General features: G+C 37.4%; 1 protein-coding gene across 21 annotated transcripts in view; it reads left to right on the top strand.

Moving 5' to 3' along the window:
- The window catches only part of NCOR1 (nuclear receptor corepressor 1), a 150201-nt gene that overhangs the window by 100169 nt on the left and 28835 nt on the right, over window positions 1-21197 (top strand). For 15 of the 21 annotated variants that reach the window (XM_072820979.1, XM_072820983.1, XM_072820982.1 and 12 more), the window contains 9 exons: window positions 2120-2249; window positions 5004-5199; window positions 10503-10676; window positions 11425-11585; window positions 16347-16467; window positions 16568-16669; window positions 17013-17113; window positions 19264-19432; window positions 21051-21191. In XM_072820979.1, coding sequence (XP_072677080.1) covers window positions 2120-2249; window positions 5004-5199; window positions 10503-10676; window positions 11425-11585; window positions 16347-16467; window positions 16568-16669; window positions 17013-17113; window positions 19264-19432; window positions 21051-21191 — 1295 coding nt within the window. The remainder of the gene's footprint in view (window positions 1-2119; window positions 2250-5003; window positions 5200-10502; window positions 10677-11424; window positions 11586-16346; window positions 16468-16567; window positions 16670-17012; window positions 17114-19263; window positions 19433-21050; window positions 21192-21197) is intronic. The other 6 variants (XM_072820994.1, XM_072820998.1, XM_072820992.1 and 3 more) reach the window with 1 other exon arrangement.

Here is a 21197-nt window from a genome sequence, read left to right as displayed (position 1 = left end):
GCTCAGGTTGCGATCCCGGGGTCCTGGGATTGAGTCCTGCATCTTGGCTCCCCACAGGGAGTCTGCCTCTCTGCCTGTGTCTTTGTCTCTCTCATGAACAAGTAAATAAAATATTATATAGTTCAAATATATATGTATATGTATTTAAACAAATGTAGAACTTTTATTTATTTAAAAAGATTTTATTTATTTATTCATGAGAGACAGAGAGAGAGAGGCAGAGACATAGGCAGAGGGAGAAGCAGGCCCCATGTAGGGGTCCTGATGTGGGGCTCCATCCTGGGACTCCAGTATCATGCCCTGAGCAAAAGGGAGATGCTTAACCACTGAGCCACCCAGGTATCCTTAGAACTACTTTTAATCATTAAATTAATAATATAAAAGCTATCTTTATGTTTTTATATAAATTACAGTAAAGAGATTTTTATTTTACTGGATTAGATACTGCTTTATTTAATATATGTATTTTCCTTGGGATTTCCTTTTACTTGAAAGACATGGGATCACCTAGAATCACAGTAGAACGTTTGGTATAAATTCTAGAAATGAATTTGTTTAAAGTATCATTTAATCAGAAACCCAATTCAGCTCTTTTTTCTCTTTCTCCACCCCACAAATTCTAGAAATGAATTTGACTAAAATGTAATTTAATCAGAAACCCTATTCAACTCTTTTTTTTCTCTTTCTCTCCCCTGCCCTCCTTTCTACGGAAGAGGCAAATAAGCCATTCAGTAGCGAGCCAAATTCTGATCATCTAAGATGAGGAATATCTGTGTTTTCCAATATTGGTTTTGGTAACTATATTTGTAAGTGAGGGAAAAATTAGGATGGTAGTAATCTTAAAGGAGGGCTATCTTAAGAGATAAACATGATAGTAATCTTTAAATTCAGAAATTCCTTGTAAATTTATGGTAGTCTTTGAATAACACTCTATGTCTGCATCACATTCAAACTGTCAAAATGACACTTCCAATTTTCTACATCTTTAATACCATCTTTATTCTTTATGTTAAAGGTTGGCTGTTTTCTTTTATACATTTCTAATTTTCTTATCAATTTGTAATTTTTTTAATGTTCATCTTCCCCCAGTAACATTGGCAAGTATGATCCAGCCAGAAAGGTACAGCACTAGTATATAATCTCCCCGCTTTGTATATTGGGTATTCTAAACTCCATTGTAGGTCCTGAAACTGGGTGAAGCAGGTGGAGTGTAGGATGGCAAGGGCTGTGGGGGACAGAGGAGCACATGTTGTTTGAAAGGGCAGCTGCTATAAATTTGGTATGTGGTTACCATGTGGGAATGCTGGTCCTGTGAGGCCATTTTTTCCACTCTTCATGAGAAACCAGGAGCCCAGAATTTGGGATGAAATTCTCAATTTTGGAATGGTACTGGGCAGATGTTTGAAAAAATACTCTATGATCCTGGCAACACATCCAGTAATAGGTAGCTAATTTGTAATCAGTGTTAGTGGTAGATTGGTATTTTATAATGGAATTTGTTCAGACTGGATAGTTAGATGCAGATGATTAGATTCAGATAAATTTCAACCTATAAATCAATGGTAGGTTTCTTTACTTGGAAAATTAGGGTTATAGATTCCCATTTTCCTTACTATTCACATATCTTCTAAGGTTAATATATTGTGTGTGTGCACATACATATTAACTTAAAAGGAATTATGATTAGAGCTCTTGGGTGGTGCAGTCACACTCTTGGTTTCAGCTCAGGATGTGATCTCAGGGTTGTGGGATCCAACCCTTTGGGCTCTGCACCCAGCAGAGAGTCTGCTTGAGATTCTATCTCACTTTCCTTCTTCCATGCCTCCACTATCTCTCTAAAATAAACAAATCTTGGGATGCCTGGGTGGCTCAGTGGCTGAGCGTCTGCCTTCAGCTCAGGGCGTGATCCCAGGATTCGTGATCACGTCCCACATCGGGCTCCCTGAATGGAACCTGCTTCTCCCTCTTGCCTATGCCTCTGCCTCCCTCTTTCTGTGTCTCTCATGAATAAATAAATAAATAATTTTTTAAAAAAATCTTTAAAAAAAGAAGGAATTATGACTGTACATTTAAAATCTTAAGAATATATTAATATATCTTTTTTTATTGCCAATTGCAGAATGTTTCCTATGGACTCAAAGCCTTCATTGTTAAATCCCCCTGGATCTATACTGGTCTCATCCCCAATAAAACCAAATCCACTGGACCTGCCACAGCTTCAGCACAGAGCTGCTGTTATCCCACCAATGGTAAGTTTTCAAAGTGAGTAAGAGAAGTAAAGTTGAGAAACAAAGATCATTAAAGATACCTTCTCTTCTTTAATCACTACTTGATTTTTTAAAAATTGTAAAAAAACACAGCATAAAATTGATCATCTTAACTGTTTTTATGTGTAGTTCAGTAGTGTTAAATATATACATGTTGTGAAATAGGTCTCCTGAACTTTTTCGTCTTAGAAAAGTGCAACTCTCTTCCCATTAAACCAGAACTCTCTTTTCTCCCTTCCCCCAGCTCCTGACAACCACCACTCTCCTTTTTGTCTCTATGAATTTGGCTAGATACCTCATATAAGTGGGATCCTACTGTAGTTGTCTTTTTGTGACTACTTGTTTCACTTGTAAAATCTTCAAGGTTCATCCAGGTTGTAGCATGTGTCATAATCTCCTTTCTTTCTGAAACTGATCATATTCCACTGTATTTACATACCCCATTTTGTATATCCATCTGTCTGTCACTCGATTGCTTTTCAAATGGACTCATTGTAATGGTTGATTGAAATGGTTATTTCCATTTCAGGAAAAAAAAAAACACCAAAGAAGTATAATCCCCTAGCCATAAATATTCTTAAGCTTTGTTTTTATTTTTTTGTTTTGCTATGAGACAGTAATAGAATAAATCTAGAATTAGGTTTTAGATATTTAGAATGAATTCTGGCGATTATAACTGACTTTAGTTTACAGTTCCAAATCTAGTTTTATTTACATTTTACTTTGATAATCTCTACAAGTTTGATTCCTTTTGGGCACTGAATTCCAAACTTGAATATTGCTCTTTTACTTAGTAATGTTTTAGCTCTTGCTTTTCTTCAGGGGATCAAGCTTTGTTTCCTGTCTCACATGATAATTGTAAAAAGTTAAGGGTGTGCTGATGATAGACTTGTAAAAAAAATCATTAAACATTTGTTTTGTTCATTCATTTATATACTCAAATGGACATTTATCGAGTGAGTGTCTGCTTGGTTCAAGACAACATTGTTAATCCTGTATGGAATATTTACATATTGTAATCTCTCAGTTCAAAAAACTTAGAGATTTGTCTTGATAATAAGACATAGAAAAATATTATAATTTAAGTGAATTATAAAAATGTGATGCTCTATTAAGTTGAAAAATATAGTATGGTCATTTCAGAGGAAGGAGAGCTTCCTTCTTAATGAGACAACTAAAGAAGACTCCATGTAGGAAATAATATTTTGGTTGGACCAAAACAATTCATTTGGCTTTATAGCAAAAGGAGGAAGAGCCATGTTTACATAAGCCAAAGCACAAAGGCAAGAAAATTATGTATATGTTTTGGGGTCAGTGAAAAATTCTACTTATAGTAGCAGAAAAAAACTGTGGAAGTCTTTATTTAGATAATAGGTTCTAAAAAAGTCAGATCTCTACTCTTCCCTGGAACTTTTTTGTATTCATGAAGTAATGGACTGTGTTAGAGGCTGTTCATTTAGTATTGAACCAAACAGGTTGGGTTCTTTCCTTCCTGAAGTAAGAGACGGAAAATAAACAAAGAAAACAGACATATTATAGCGAATTGTGCTGTTGGAAGTGCTGTCTGTGTAGCCTTAATGAAAGAAAGAGGGCTCTTAGAAAAGAAAAAAGAAAAAAAAGTGCAGCCTCAGTGGCTCAGCGGTTTAGCACCACGTTTGGCCCAGGTTGTGATCCTGGAGACTGGGGATCGAGTCCCACATTGGGCTGCCTGCATGGAGCCTGCTTCTCCGTCTGCCTGTGTCTCTCATGAATAAATAAATAAAATCTTAGGAAAAAAAAAAAAAGAAAGAAAGAGGGCTGCAGTGAGGAGGGAAATGAAGAGAGACAGTTGGGGTGGCCTGTCTGTAACGCCCGGGCTGCAGTGAGGAGGGAAATGAAGAGAGACAGTTGGGGTGGCCTGTCTGTAACGCCCATCCCGCTGTGTTAGTAAGTTTGTTGTAGGAGGTGAGGCAGATCAGTTCAGGCTGTCTGCCAGGTTTCTGCCTTTTGCCATTGAGGTTCCATTTTCTAAGACAGAGGTCACTGAAGGTTCAGAAGAATTGAGTTTAGGGAATGAACAGTTCCCATTTGAATGCAAGTTTTGAGGTGCTCTGAGAATACTCAAGTGGAGTTGCTAAGGGTCTATCCGTGAGTATGGGACTCAGAGCAGACATCTTAGAAATATAAATTGATGAGCCATTAACATATAGATGACATTTAAATCCACAGAAGTGGGTATGATTACCTAGAGAGAACCTGGGGAGGAGGGGGGCACCCAGGGCTGAGCTACCAGGGATTTGACCATCATAAGTTAAAAAGCAGAAGTATTTTCTGATTTTGATCTCTCTTATCACAACTTTTGTGAGTTCTGTTCTGTTCTGAAAGTAAATGCTCAGCATTCAAAGCGTTTTATACTCTAATTACTTTGATCAAAAAATGATGAAATCAAATCAACCAGGACGCTACAGAAATGAGCATTATTTGCAACACAGGGTTATTGTTATGTTGGCCATTGACTGACTGAGTGACGGACTTGTTTGTTTGTTTGTTTATTTAATTTATTTATTTGATGTATTTATTCATGAGAGACACAGAGACATAGGCAGAGAGAGAAGCAGGCTCCATGCAGGGAGCCCGATGTGGGACTTGATCCCATGACTCCAGGATCATGCCCTGGGCTGAAGGCAGACCTCAACCACTGAGCCAACCAGGCGTCCCAGCCATTGACATATTTAAAGATTTTTCTTTCTTCTGTAGGTTTCCTGTACCCCATGTAACATACCGATTGGAACCCCTGTAAGCGGCTATGCCCTCTATCAGCGACACATTAAAGCAATGCATGAATCTGCACTCCTAGAAGAGCAGCGGCAGAGGCAAGAGCAGATAGACTTGGAATGTAGAAGTTCTACAAGTCCCTGTAGCACCGCCAAGAGTCCCAGTAGAGAATGGGAAGGTAGGTAGAGCTGTCAGCACAAAGAACTTCTCTGAAGGGAGACAAAACTTTACTCAAACATAGTGTCCTCTGTGCTTTATAGTTTATCTGCATGTCAGTTGGTTAATTACTCTTGTCCCCAATACAAAGAATTCATTTAAATTGACCTCAGTTTAACTTTTGAGGAATGTCAGCATAATTGACGACTCAAGGAGGCAGTAACATTTGTAATGGTTTTTGTTAATATGAGTTTTCTGATACTGCTCTCTCTGCTGGAAGACTATGTAAAAGCCATGCTTTCTGCTCCATTCATCTGAGTTTTCAGAGTAAGTGAGAATTGTTTTCCTGTCCCCCAAGCAAATCACACTTAACAACAGGGTAGTTAGGATGCTCTGATAGGATGGGAGACAACTTTGTGTGTAGGACCAGTTAGCTCTCACCTCAGCATTTACCAGTTGTATGGCCAAGGACAAGGCCCTTAACTTTTCTGGCTTTTAGTTCTCTCATCTGTAAAGTGCAACTTATGATCTATCTGCCTATCTACCTATCTATATTTCTATCTTGCTGAGATTACAGCCCGTAAGAAAGAATTAGCATTCAGTGTTGTTTTGTAACACATGGCTCAATGTTATTCTTTGTATAATATTGTATATAATACATATACAACTTAAAATAATAGTGTACCAGTATATACTTAGTATAATAGATTCCACAAAAGTACTGTTATCATTGTTATGTCTCTATTGTTATTTCAAGTGACAGATTTGAGTTGTGCATGCTCTTTTTTGTTTTTAAGGTTTTTTTATTTCTAAATAATCTCTATACCCAATATGCGGCTTGAACTCCCACCCCTAAGATCAAGACTTACACGCTTCACCAACCGAGCCAGCCAGCCCCCCTGTGCATGCTCTTTTTAGTTGTGTATGGTACACCTAATTTCTTTAAAAATAAGAGCTGCAGGGGAAGGAGTGATTTCTAAGTTGTAATAAATTCTTCTGGCATGGTTAGGAAATGGCACATGTGTTCTGATTGATAGCTGACCTACCAGCTACATGCTATGATATGCTTAGAATATAAGACTATTAAGGTCTTTGTTACTGTGGTTTAGGTTTTTTGGTAATGATTCAAGTACTTTATATAGATAAGTAAGAGCAATTAGCTGTAGAATGCCATACATTTCAAGGGCTGTTTAGTATAAAATAGGATCTGTGGTACTTAATGGATCTTGACCCCGTCCCCCCCAGTCACACCAGTAATGAGTTATTAGTCATTATATGGCACACTGAACCTTTTATGTTAGAGTTTTAAATGTAAGATTGCTGGTGTTTTAAGTATAAATCTTATGCTAGTAAAAATGTGGACCAGAGTGGTTATACCCAGTAAGGCTGGGTGCATAATAAGTGCTAAATGAGTATTTCTTGAGGGAAGATAAAAATCTTGATGATTTGGTGGCTTTTAGTACATTGTACATGGAGAATCCTCATTCAGTAACTCAGTAGTTGATGCAGTATGTTCTAGTAATTACATGTTGACGGAATGAATTAAATGAAGTATAAATGGACTTAGCAGAAGTGCTTGTCTTTTGAGCAATCTCCAATTACGAGAAAATCTGTCATGATGAAAATGATGAATTATAGAGTAATTTAAAAGTCTATCAATGTATTCCTTGCGTAAATGATTTAGAATAAATATTGGAGGAAGAATTAGAGCCTAGAAAAAATGACATTCAGATGGTATTTGCCAAATTCGTGCTAAAGCTGAACATTATCTGGTTAATTATATCTCGATCATTGTAATGTGCATGTCATATGGTTATTTTAAGACCTCGGTATCTTTTCTTGATTGACTTTACAAATTGGTTGTATTTGGAAGCTGGAGACACTGAATCAGGCTAGAGCCCAAATTCTGAGACTAAACAATGAACTGCATTTCTCTAGTCACTCACATTAATCCATTTGGTTTAGATCAGAGTGTTATCCTAATTTTTAATCATAATGCAGTGATCTTAAAACCATCCTGTAATTATATTTTTTATTAACACAATACTGAGGTGTTTATAATATGACATCAGTTTGGTTCAAGGTAAGTCTAGACACTAGGGTGGTTGATTACACTTTATATCAAGGTTAGGTTTTGTTTTAGCTCATCTAGTATGTTTGTGTAGTTATTTAACGAAATGCCGAAGACTCTCCTGAATTTATAACTATCCATAGTTCAGTGTGAAGGATAATTTCCCTTATACTTACATATCTCCCTCACATAATCATATACTTGCATTTAAATTGCTTGTATATCCAGAATGATGTTTTCAATGCAACATCATAGAATAGTTTATAGAATGTTAAATACAGTGATAGTGTGGATTTGCCTGTAAACCATCACCAAACTGGTAGAGTTTACTTGAATTAGGACCCTGATTTTGACTTATCCCTTCATGGTCTCATTTAGAAAGTAACAGGCAGCACCCATTGTCTGTCTCTTTCAGAGTATTCATCTTAGTGTAGTGAGTAACACAATTATTGTAAGTGTGCCCTTTTCTTTCTGTAGAAAAACTTGGGAAAACCCTGAAAGAACAATTATTTTCACTTTCCAGGAGCATTTACACAAGTTAACCCCTGCTTTCTTGTGAAGCCTTTTTTTCTTGGAGGGAGGGCACTCAAAACATACACATGTAGAGAGAGTTATTAGAATTGCAGTGCAGGTTTAACAGAATCAGCTCAGTTGAATGAAAAGTTAATGCTTCTCTGCAACTGAATCTTGTTTATTTTGTTTATTGCTTTATTTTTTCAGCTTTGAGTATATGATGATTTAAATATTCATCCGTATTTAGAACCATCTAAATTTCTGCCCCCCCCCTTTTCTTTAATACTATGACAAGATAGTTTCCACATTATTAGAAACTTACTGAGAATGGTGAAACAATCACATAGAATTTATAATCATAATTTACCATGTTAAATTCTCCAGAAAGGAAGGCATGATTTTCTTTTGAAGTTGGTTTATTTTATAAATCTGCACAGCACTGGGGCAGTTAATCCAATTCATTATATTAATATGTCTAAGAAGGGAAGAGAACCATCATCTTGATGGATACCCCAGAGGCATCTGAAAGTCAACACCCAGTGCTTCAGGGAGGCATAATTGACTTTGTAGTTTTGAACTCAGAGTCAGGCTTATGCTGCTGGTAGCATGACATTGACTGGGCAGTCTGGTGTGATTCTTTGGAGGTTCAGTTTCCTCATCTGTGAAATGGTGTTAATAATCTCATTGGTCATCAGGGCTCAGTGAGATAATTCATGAAATTCACAGTGCTTTGCACAGACTACATGCTTAATATTTGCTGGTATTACTAGAATTTTTCTGGTTTTTAAAAATAGTAAGCCAGAGAACTCTTTATGCCTTGTGCTAATGAAACTATTATGAAACTATTTGAAACCAGTTACCAAAAAAAAAAAAAAAAAAAAGAAACCAGTTACAAGCCTTCCATTTAATAGTGAAATGCTAGAGACCTTCTCTTGGGATAGGAACTATCCGGTGCCAACTACTACTTACTGTAGTACATTAAAGAAAAACAAAAAACAAAAATAGATGTAGCTATTTGAAGAGAGAAGACAAATCATTGTTCACAGGATAAGATTATCCACCTAGAAAGCCTATAAGAATCAACTGAAAAGTTATTAGAACAAAAAGGAAAGTTCATTAAGTTTCTCGGGAAAATAAATGATATACAGAAATCCACATCTTTCTTTCCTATAGATCTACAATAATCAGGTATACAAGTAAATTCATACATATGAAAAAGATGCCTCTCCTAACACCAAAATATAAAATACCTACAAATAATTTTTGACAAGGAATGTATAAGTAAGACCTATATGAAAAAGTCTAAAAAAAGAAAAAAAAAAAAAAAGAAAAAGAAAAAGTCTAGATTCCTCAATTAGAAAGTTCATTATTATAGAGTGTCAGGTCTCCTGTATTCATAAACTTAATGCAATTCCAGTGACATTTTGTTTGGAGAAGGATTTTAAATTTAGATTTATCGGGGCAGCCCAGGTGGCTCAGCAGTTTAGCGCCGCCTTCAGCCCAGGGCCTGATCCTGGACACGGGATTGAGTCCCACGTCGGGCTCCTTGCATGGAGCCTGCTTCTCCCTCTGCCTGTGTCTCTGCCTCTCTCTCTCTCTCTCTCTCTCTCTCTCTCTCTCATGAATAAATGAATAAAATCTAAAAAATAAAAAAATTAAAAATAAATAAATAAATTTAGATTTATCTGGAAGAATAAATGGATCAGACTAGGTAAGCAAAAGAATAATAAAATGAATGGGAATTTGTTCCAGCCGACATTAAAGTAGCCCATACCTGAGTGGTTTGGGTTACACATGATTTTCACTTTCTTCTTTATGCTTTTCTGATTTTTCAAAATTACAATATCAATTTTATTTTAAAATGGAAAAATATAAATATAATTCTGTGTAGTTTTTTTTTTTTTTAAGATTTTATTTATTCATGAGAGACACAGAGGGAGAGAGAAAGAGAAAGAGACACAGGCAGAGGGAGAAGCAGGCTCCCTGCATGGAGTCTGATGTGGGACTCCATCCCAGAACTCCAGGATCATGCCCTGGGCAAAAGGCACGCGCTAGACCGCTGTACCACCCAGGTGTCCCAATTCTGTGTAGTTTTAAGTCTTAATGTGACTGCATATCTGATATACCCTTTAAATGCTTAAAGTTTTTTTTTTATACTTTATGTGGAGGTAAATTATATGGAGTAATTTTTATTAGCATTATTGTAATAAAATCCATAGATTTGTATGCTTATATAGGTTTTTTTGGATTAATTTGATCTGCATCTTCTAAGAACGGGTTCTTCCATTTCTTAATTATGTTTATTTCTTGAATATTAAGTGGTGGGTTTCAACAGGCTGAGTATATAAGAGTTGAAATTCTCAGAGATATGACTAATTCAAGCAAGCTTTGAATTCACCAAATGGCTGGATAATCTGATGTTTGCCTGTTGTGATCTTTATTGCATGTGAAAACACTTGGTCTTCCTAAGAAGAAGAAAGACAAATTCTTTGTCCTTTAAAGGGAAAACTCATAATTTTATTTTTGAGGGTTTTATTAGGTCATAATGATGGTGCATACACAGAAGATTTAGATTTAGAGGGTTTTTAAACCTCTCTGTGGGTGGATTTCCCCCAGGAATTTTAGATTTTAATATTAGTATATAGTTGGATCTGCCCCTGGATGGTGTGGGCTTGGTCCTTTCACACTTACTATTTTAATTTGGGGTTCTTCCCTTATTTTGATAACTTTAACTTTCATAGGAAAATCAGTCGCCTATATGCCTTATGCTGAGGTCAAACGTGCTCTAGAACAGGAAGCACAGATGCACAATACCGCAGCAAGGTCAGCATCACCGTGTAGGCTCTCTCCGAGAGAAGTCAGTAAAGCCGCTCCACAGCCTGATATGAGTGCAGCCCGCTATAGTGTCCCGCCAGGTAAATATTGTTCCTCTGTGCCGTGGCTGCTGGCCATCTACCTACAGGTGCTAGACATGGGTGGTTTGATCTCGTGAATGAGCTGCCTTTCCAGGACATGTTCTCCCTGTTTCAAAATTATTTTCTTGTTTCTCTACATCCCATATGTTGGTTGTATACAGTTGAGGTTTACTGGGCCACTGGGAAATTTGTGTTTCTACATTTATACTGTGACATTTACTGGCTTTTCTTTTAAGAGTCCATATACTATGTAAATATCTTTAGATTCCCTCTCCGGTCTCAAGAAATTCAAGTCTGTGAGAGCCAGAATCAGTAAATGTTTCTCAAATTCTGCAGGATGGAAAGAGGACGTACAACTGGCTGTTGGTCATGTCTGTACGTTGTCCATAGTTATAGTATCAGCTGCTCCTAAGAAGCAGGTCCAAAGAGTGATGGAGAGAGAGGAAAGATTACTAAAGAATATCATTTGTCTATGCTAAGCAGAAGTAGTTTGAAATGAACATCAGCTTGAGAGCTCTGGTTTGACAGGGAGTTGAATATTTCAACCTCACAAATATCATGTGTGACCTGAATTTGTATACAGATTTAATTCAAGTGAAAGAGAAATTTAAAATAGAAATGTTTATCCTCAGCCTCATCTTGCACTTGAAATTCAGTGTGTGATTTAAAAATTCAGGAATGACTGAGACAGAGTGTTGCAAACTATGAAATTGACTATTTTAAATCATTTTTTTCTTCCCTTTAAAAGTCCTGCAGCCTGCTCCACATCAAGTGATAACTAATCTCCCTGAAGCAGTTCGGCTTCCGACGACTCGACCCACCAGGCCACCTCCTCCTCTCATCCCGTCATCCAAAACCACAGTGGCTTCAGAAAAACCATCTTTTATCCTGGGAGGCTCCATCTCACAGGTAAAATGCCTTCCCTTCCCAGGAAATTTCTATTGAGTATTGCTTTGGTAAAAGTTTTCCCTTTTTGTCACTAATTGCCCGAGTCTTAATAAATAAAAATCTGTCTGTATGTGAAGAGACAATGACCAGAAAATACAGCAATCCTCATACTCCATGCCACACATGGGAAGTTTGTGTGAGTTAGGTGCCCAAAGTGAGTGGCCGTGATACATTGTCTGGTTTAACTTACCAAAGGCATTGCTGTGCCCTGAGGGTTAGTGTAGTGTAGATGAAAGATGAATCTTTTCAAGTGCTAAATATGTGTTGACTATTATAAAGGCTCTAAATACTAAATTGTAGATGATTGGTAAGCCCCAGTTCATTCTGGCTTCAGCCGCGATATCTTTTCTTCCTGGTGTAGTACGATATATATGTATATACACATATATACTATATACTATATACTTTATTTATTTATTTATTTATTTAATACACACACACTACGTATATGTATACACACACACACATACATATTTTTTAATGTGGTCTTATCTTAATGGTTGAAAAGTTTTGACTAATGTGCCTGACCAGCAGTCACCACAGTCCTGTCAAGTTATAGAACAATTTCTTCACTTCTAGATGTTTTCTCAGCCCCTTCTGCCTGAAGCAACCACTGTTTTTGCTTCCTATTACGCAGAGTAGTTTTGCTTTTTCTGGAACTTTATATAAATGGACTCACACAGTGTGTACTTCTCTATGTCTGTCTTCTTTAACGTAACATAATGGCTTTAAGGGTTCATCCAGGGTTTTGTGTGATCAGTAGGTTTTTTTTTTTTTTATTGTTGAATAATACTCTGTTGTATGAACATATACTGGTTTGTTTATCCATTTTCTCGTTATTGGAAGCCTGAGCTATTTGTAGTTTTTGGCTGTGGTGAATAAAGCTGATAAGAACATTCTTGTACTGGCTCTTTGTAGACCTGTGTTTTCATTTCTATTGTGTAATCAATCCCCTGAGAGTGGAATTGCTCGATATATGTTTTACTTTATAATTTTCCAGAGTGGGTCTAGTTTTACACTGCTACCAGCAGTGTATAAGCCTTCATGTTGCTTCATTTGCTCTTCGCAGTCTTTTTTATTTTAGTCCTATTACTGGGTATGTAATATTTCATTGTGGCTTTAGTTTGTGTTTCCCTGGCAGCAAATGATGTTGAACATTTTTTTGTATACTTGTCATTTATATGTCTGATTGTGAAGTGACTATCTTATTACCTGTTTTTATTGGTATTTTTGGTTAGTAGATTATAGAACTACTTTATATATTACGGATGTAAGGTCTCATATATTTTAAAATATTTTCTCTTTTGTGGCTTGTATGTTTTATTATAACGTTTTTTGATGAGCAGAAATTTTAAGTTTTGTTGAAGTCCATATATAATTTTTTTCCCTCATATGATTAGTTCTTTTTCTTTAAGAAATCTTTGCTTTAGGGTTGTGGAGATACTGTGTTTTCTTCTGAAAGCTTTATATTTTGGGCTTTTATATTTTAAGTCTGTGATCCACATGAAATTAATTTTTGTGTGCAACGTGAGGTGATGTCAGGATCAGGATTAATTTATCCTTCTGGGTTTGTAGTTCCAATAACGCTGGTTAAAAAGTATTTTATTTGATCGCTTTAGGGCCTTTGTCAAAAATGATTTGACTCTGCGTTTGGTCTATTTCTGGACTCTGTTCTGTTCAGTTGACCTACTTGCCCATACTTTTATCAGCACCACAATTGTGATTATTGTAGCTTTATGGTAAGTCTTGAAATCATGTGGTATAAGTCTTGTAAGTGCTTTTATTTTTCAAGATTGCTTTGGCTCTTCTATGACTTTGGCGCATCCGTATAAATTATAAATGTCAGTTTCTAACAAAAATTCTGCTGGGATTATGGTAAAGCATTATGTTAAATCTCTGGATTATTTTGGGATAGAAAAGTAGATCTTGAGAATGTTGAGTCTTCTAATCCATGAAACATATTTCCATTTATTTAGGTCTTTAAAATCTTTCATAGTTTTCACTGTAGAGGTTTTGTTAGATTTATTTTCAGTTAATATGATTATTTGTAATGTATTTTATATTTTAATAAGTATTATTTTTTAAAATTTCAATTTCCAGTTCCTATAGGTATATTTTAAAAAGTTGATTTTTTAATATTCACTTTGTCTCCTGCAACATTCACTTATTTGCTTCTTATTTATTTTGAGGTGTTGGTTTGTTTATTTGTTTTGAGGAAGAGTAGATTTCTTAGGATTTTCTATGTGAGCATGTCATCTGCAAATCAAGATAATTTTACTTCTTCCTTTCTAGTCTTTCTTTTTCTTATTTTATCAAACTGGCTTGTGTAGAACGTTTAGTAAATTTTTTTTTAGATTTATTTATTTATTTATTTGAGAGACCAAGGTTGGGGGGGAGAGGGAGAGCAAATTTTAAGTAGGCTTTCTACTGAATGAGGGGACTGAGGAACCCTATATGGGGCTCCATCTCACATCCTGAGATCATGACCTGAGCTGAAATCAAGAGTCAGATGCTTGGGACACCTGGGTGGCTCAGCGGTTGAGCATCTGCCTTTGGTTCAGGGCATGATCCTGGGGTTCTGGGATCAAGTCCCACATCGGGCTCCCTGCATGGAGCCTGCTTCTCCCTCTGCCTCTCTCTTTCTGTGCCTCTCATGAATAAATAAAATCTTAAAAAAAAAAAGTCAGATGCTTAACCGACTGAGCCACCCAGACACGCCATAGTAGAATGTTTAGAGGAAGTGGTGAAAAGCATATGCTTTCCTTGTTGCCCATTTGAGGAGGGAGACATTCAGTATTTCACTGGTAGATATGTTAACTATAGCCTTTGCATAGGTACCTTTCATCAGATTGAAGATGTTTCCTTATATTCTTTGTTTGCTGAGGGTCTGTATTTTTCTCCAGTTTTTGTATTTTGCAACTTTAGAATTTCTGTACAGTTCTTTTTTTATGATTTCTTTTTGTTGATATTCTTTGTATGAGGAGACATCATTTTCATACTTTCCTTTAATTCTTTAGACATGATTCCCTGTCGTTCTTTGAACATATTTGCAATAGCTGATTAATGATATAACAGTCTTTTTCTGGCAAGTCTACAGCCCAGGGACAGTTTTTATTCATTGCATTTTTTCCCTATGTGTGTGGGTCATGCTTTCTTGTTTCTTGTAATTTTTGTTTAAAAAATGACATTTTATGTAATGTGCCAACTGTGGAAATCATTCTCCTCTCTCCCTAAAGGTTTGCTTTTGTTTTTGTTGATACTTGCTTTGTGACTTTTCTGAACTAACTGTGAAGTCTGTATTCTTGTGACATGTATGGTCACTGAAGTCTCTTTCTTCACCTCTTGGTCAGCTAAGGCTTGATAGACTCCAGTGCTTGGAATGCCTAAATGTCCCAGTCTTTCCTGAGTGGCTCTCGGTGTGTGCTGGGTACACCTTCAACATTCAGCCAGGCAACTGGCAACTCTGCCTTAGTCTTCACTTCCTGCTTTCACAGAGCTTTAAGGTCAGCCAGAGTTGAGAACTTAAGGCCTTCTCATGTCTTTCTTGGGCATCTGCATAGCCTTGCACATGCACATGGCCTTCTAGATTCCTAGCACGTTTTGGAACTTTTCAAACCCTCTTTGCACATCTCATTTCTTAACGTTTCCTTTTAAGGTTTTTGGTTATCCTGTTGTTTGCCTTCGTGGTTATCTACTGCCTCAGATAGTGAAGAAGTTAAATCATTTGACGCTGATTGTTTTTGCTTTGTTTTGTTTTGTTCTTTTAAGATTATATTTATTTATTCACTAGAGATACACAGAGAAAGGCAGAGACATAAGCAGAGGGAGAAGCAGGCTTCCTGTGGAGAGCCTGATGTGGGACTTGATCACAGGGCCCCGGGATAATGCCCTGAGCCAAAGGCAGATGCTCAACCACTGAGCCACCCAGGCGCTCCAGATGCTGATTGTTTTTGATAAGCATGCATCCTCTTCCCCACCACAGATCAAATAAAGACAGCCTCGCAAATGAGTTTCCCAGAGAGCCACCAGACAAGTCAAATAATGACAATTATCTGAGAATGAGGCTTTTAGGAAGCTCCAACCCTCTTCATTCCCCTCCTGTGGCTGCTAGACTGATGGTTTTTACCATGATTGAAGGCTATTGATTTTCAAGGCTACTGCTGAACTTGGTGGGGAAATACATGGGAGAGGACACAGAGCAAGTTCAAATGCCATAAAGCTCACTATTCTTACCTAGATTTTGCTAGTTTTCTTGAACAAATGTGCCCAGATTTCTACAAGCCTTGGGCTAATTCCGAAATTAAAAAGTTAATTCTACAATTTTTGGTGGTTTTCTGATTGCCTTTATGGAGGAGAGTTTTAAGAAGTCCTTATTCTGCTATTTTCACCAATATCACTATCCTATAGCAATTTAAGAGGAATAAATATTGTTAATAGTAGCTTATTACATTTTGAGTGTACTGTTAAGTGCTTTATTTATGTAATTCGTTAACAATAAATATTAGTTACATGAAACTTGTGGTGATTTCAGAAGACATAACTTGCTCCCTTTAAAAGTATTTTTAATGTAAGCAATCTATGATAAGGATTTTCTTGCTTTGCAGATACTTGTTCTTAATTTGGGACAGTGAGGGTGTAAACTTTTATAAACAGAGAATGTTAAATTTATTATTGACCTTGTGATAAGACAATGCTATTTTAGTCTTTTAAAATTATTTTTAGGGAACACCTGGCACTTACCTGACTTCTCATAATCAGCCTTCCTACACTCAAGAAGCAGCTAAGCCCTCAGTGGGCTCCATCTCTCTAGGACTGCCGCGGCAACAGGAATCTGCCAAATCAGGTCAGTGAGTAAAAATATTCAGAATGTTCCTGCACTTGCAGCATCAAGGTTGGTTATTTAGCACTTGATCTCTTCCTGTTTCTCTTGCTTTGGTCCATAGCTACTGTGCCCTACATCAAGCAGGAAGAATTTTCCCCCCGAAGCCAAAACTCACAGCCTGAAGGTTTATTGGTCAGGGCACAACACGAAGGAGTGGTCAGAGGTAAAATATGCTGTTTGGCAGAAATATTAAACTTTTGTTCCCAATAAATGTATTAAAGTAAGTCATTGATATGTTTTAATGTTGGGTTTTTAAGTTAGAACCTTTATATTCTAAGTTTTTACTTTCTATAAAAATAATTTAAAACCTTGAAGTTCCACATTTCAGCAGTCCTTTTCAATAATTGCAGTATTATTTTAAAAGTGCATTTCAGTAAAATACAGCTATTCTTTTTGTATTGCTGTTTTCTTCTCTTACCCCGCTTCCAAGTAGGGGCTGATTTTTTTTTTTTTTTTTTTTGCAGTGCTAGAAGGTGTAATTTGCTAATCATTTTGGTTATATTCAGGTACCACAGGAGCCATCCAAGAAGGAAGTATAACTCGGGGAACACCAACCAGCAAAATTTCCATGGAAGGCATCCCGTCCCTCCGGGGCTCTATCACTCAGGTTAGTTTTGAGCATTCCTGATATACTGGACAGTAGCTAATGAGAAAACGATAAGTCAGGTCTCAAGAACTTCAGCAGTATAGTTCTGTGATCGAGTTGCTTGTTGTTCTGGATTACGGGACTGGGTCTCAGTGGTAATAAGCCCAGATCCCCAAACTCTCTGCAGAAAGACATTAATATGATATTTTAACCACCAGCTGTATTATCTGTTCTGTGGGTTATTTGAAAAGGTCAGTGATTTGCAGATTGGCAGAAGAAACAAGTTCTGATTGATGTAGCTTTTACTGTCTCCCTGGCAAAGCTTTTACCATGTGGTTTTCAGCTTAAATAGAAGTGGAGAAGAAAATCATTATAAATTATCTGCTCTCTTTTGCCCTTTGTGAAAAAGAAGGTCTACAGTCCTGGCACGTAAGCCACCTTGCTGGAATCTCCTGCGATGCTGGGAGATATGGGTGATGTTGACAGAAGTACCAGAAGTCAAGTATCTTCTTCCAATTTGAAGCTAACTGCATTGCCAGTTTTGATTAAGAGAAAGGTCTTTCTTTTCCTCCTTTAGATGTTAATTTCAGTTTGAAATGTAACAGTCCATAGCCTCTTCATTATGTACATCTGGGAACAAAAAATTCTGTCTTGAGAAATCATTGTAAACAGAATCCTGTGTGTGCATTGAACCAGTCACAAGTGTCCGGTTTTATTCTTCTTCCTTGTCTTTTGTTCACATTCCGTAGGCCCATGATTAAAGTATGGTTCCCAGACTGGCAGAATTTGGCATGTAAACGATCAGGCCCCAGATCAGGCCCCACCTCCGGAAGTCTCATCTGTGGGGGCAGGGCCCTCTAGTGACTCTGCCGTATGCCCACTTGAGAACCCCACCCTAGGACCTCGTTGATCAAGTGTAGTCTGTGTCCCAGAGCATCAGCTTTGCTTGGGAGCTTGTTGATTCATGTAGAAATTTTAGTTCCCACTTCAGACCTATTGAGTCAGAGTCTTTATTTTAACAAGATGCAGTTTATAGAGTATACAATGTAGTGATCTAGAAAGTTACATGTGAACTCTTCACATCTCTCCTTCTACATCTGACCAAGGTATACATCCTGAAATTAATTTTCAGAATAAGCAAACACATTAATAGTAGAGACAGTAGAGAAATAAATGCCATATGCATATTATCTCTTCCTGTTCATTCTCACTCCAGTAACCAGGCTGTGGGTAGGAAGACAGAATGAACTGGATGAAGTGAGGCTGGATTTTTCTCTATTTTCAAACCAGTCTGTCCATGTGAATTGAGCACTTCTGAAGCAGGTGTTGTAGATTTCCCAATGTTTACTACCAAGCTCATTGAACAGCTGGACAAGTAAATGTTTTGTTGTCATTCTTCCTATTCTATGTGTGTGTTTTCATATCGTCCTCCTCACTAGAGTTTTGGGGATGCCAAATGTGTGAGTGGGCTGGTCTGGGCCTACCACGCCCATTTCAACCCAGCAGCTCACTTTTACTAAGTGTTCTAACACCTGAGTTTCCATGAATGATTTCTCTGGAAGGAAGAGTTTACTGCTTCAAAGAGGGGTCAGAAAGAACCGTGGCCCTAGGCAACCCCAAAGAGGACTAAGTAATGATGGTGAAGATGCAGAGGATGTGACCTAAACTGAATCCATAGCACAGGATGGAGACTTCTGAGTTTTGCCTTTCCTGCCTCCACTTGAATGCAGCAGACAGTTTGGGAACTTCAGGTTGTTTTTTCCTCTTATCACAATGTGAGAGAAGGTTGCAGTATTCTAAATTTAAAACTTAATTTATCACCTCATTTTTATTAGATGTTTTGAAAAAAACTTACTATACTTACATGATTTTTGGCCTCTAAGACAGATTTTTTTTTCTTGAGAGTTAAGAGGTTTGATTTCAGGGAGGGGAAGAAAGCTAATTTGATTCTTATACCTGTCAGCATTTTAAGTTTTGCAGGACAGGGTTCTAAGACAAAGGTACAGTATTTCTTTATGCTTATAAAACCTTAATGTCTGGTTTCCTCTCATGTCTTTGTCCTTTCTTCTTTGAAGATATGGATGGATCAGACTCCCAGTGTGGTAGGTTAAGTTTTCTGAGCATCTCCCGTTTCCTCTAAACCTGAGTATTTGTGTTTGATTTGATGGCAGGGTACCCCAGCTCTGTCACAGGCTGGCATACCAACTGAGGCGTTGGTAAAGGGATCCATTTCTAGAATGCCTATTGAAGAGAGCAGTCCTGAGAAAGGCAGAGAGGAAGCTGCATCAAAAGGTCATGTTATTTATGAAGGCAAAAGTGGACACATCTTATCCTACGATAGTGAGTATGATGTCTGTACTCTGAAGCCAGTATGGTGATGTGGGACTGGAAACAGAGGCTCTGCTTCCCCACATACTTGCTGGGTGGAGGGAGGCACTGAAAAATGATAAACAGTGTAGAGCCCATAGTACATGGTTCTATAGTGGTAGCTAACATCAACTGTGGCTAGTCGAGTTAGCCTAAGAAGAGAGTCTTTAACTTTAGTAGAATCATTTTTATTTTAAAGGGATTCCTATTTCATACATTAAGAATTAGACAGTAAAAAAAAAAAAAAAAAAAAGAATTAGACAGTAGATAATAATCTGATAAACCTGGAAAGAGTATTGAATTGAAATTCTTAAATTATTTTAACATCTGTGTATAAGCATTTTCTTTAGATGTATTCTCAGGTTATATTTTCTCATTAATGTTACAAGAATGACTCAGTTATGGTTAAAAAAAAAAAAGCCAAGTGAGGGACTAGATTTGAGTTCCCATTAGCAGCTGTTTCTATGATATGAGTAGTCATTAGTCATGTTTTATCTCTCTTGGAATACAAAGACGTAAGGTATGTGAGCACAGAGTGCCTGATGCAGAACACATGGTAACTTTTTCTGATTTCCTTCCTCCTTTCTTGTTTTAACATTTCTGGCATATGCTGATTTACATTTTGCTTCTAGAGGAAAAAAATAATGTGCATTGCCTAAGCCAGATATGTAGATGTCATCCTCATCATTTTGTTGTTCCCTTTCCACGTCCAGTCACTAAGCTGTTTCTGTTCTTTTTTCTGAATGCTCTGGAATATTTCCATTTCTGGTATTCCCCACTGCCACCATCGTCTTCCATTGGGGTGACTCAGCATCTGCCCCTGACCTCCCCACCTTTAGTCAAAACCCCTTTCAGCAATATCCCATTGCTTCCTGCTTGACTGCATTACTTTAAGATCAGTGTAAGCCCCTTACCTTGGCTCAGTCCCCCCACCACCATCTGATGCCAGCTTCTCTCCCAGACTGTTCCCTTCCCACTTTTCCCTTTGCTCCCTTGCACTGCCTGCCCATACACTCTTCCTTCAGCTCCGTACAAACTGACCACGCACCCAGCTTAAGTTCTTCGAATGTTCCACACTCTGCCTCACTGTGACGTCTGTGTGCTCACATTCCCTTGGCCTGTACCAACTCTTCCTCCCTTACCTCTGACATAAGCATCTCCTCCTCATCCTTCAGTTCTCAGCTTACCCATGGCTTCTCATAGGCAGCCTTATCGGAGCCTTTGATGTGTTAGGTTTCCCTTCCAGCATTCTCCTAGTACACTATACCTCTCTTTTCGTAGTACTGACTATGCTCTAGAGCAATTGTCTCGCGCTTTATTTGTATCTGCCACGATTGGGTAAGTTTCATGAAGGAAGGGACTTAATATGTTAACCTTATCTGCAAGCCTATCTTATTTATGCCTGGCACTCAAATAAATTTGAATTAATGAAAATTTCATAAATATCATCTACAAAGTAGTGGGCCATAGGTCATCGACTGGTTTTTATATTATTATTTTTATAAGATAGACTATGAAACTAAGATAACTGAAATACTATAGCATAGGCCTTGGGCCCTGTCTGAGCAATTCTTATTTCTATGTTCTGCAGATATTAAGAATGCCCGAGAAGGGACAAGGAGTCCAAGAACAGCTCATGAAATCAGTTTGAAAAGAAGCTACGAATCAGTGGAAGGAAATATAAAGCAAGGGTTGTCAATGAGGGAGTCTCCTGTGTCAGCACCGTTGGAGGGTAAAA

This window comes from Canis lupus, chromosome 3 (assembly GCF_048164855.1).
Source record: "Canis lupus baileyi chromosome 3, mCanLup2.hap1, whole genome shotgun sequence".
Taxonomy (NCBI): Eukaryota; Metazoa; Chordata; class Mammalia; order Carnivora; family Canidae; genus Canis; species Canis lupus.
This window is presented reverse-complemented; position numbering and strand designations above follow the sequence as displayed.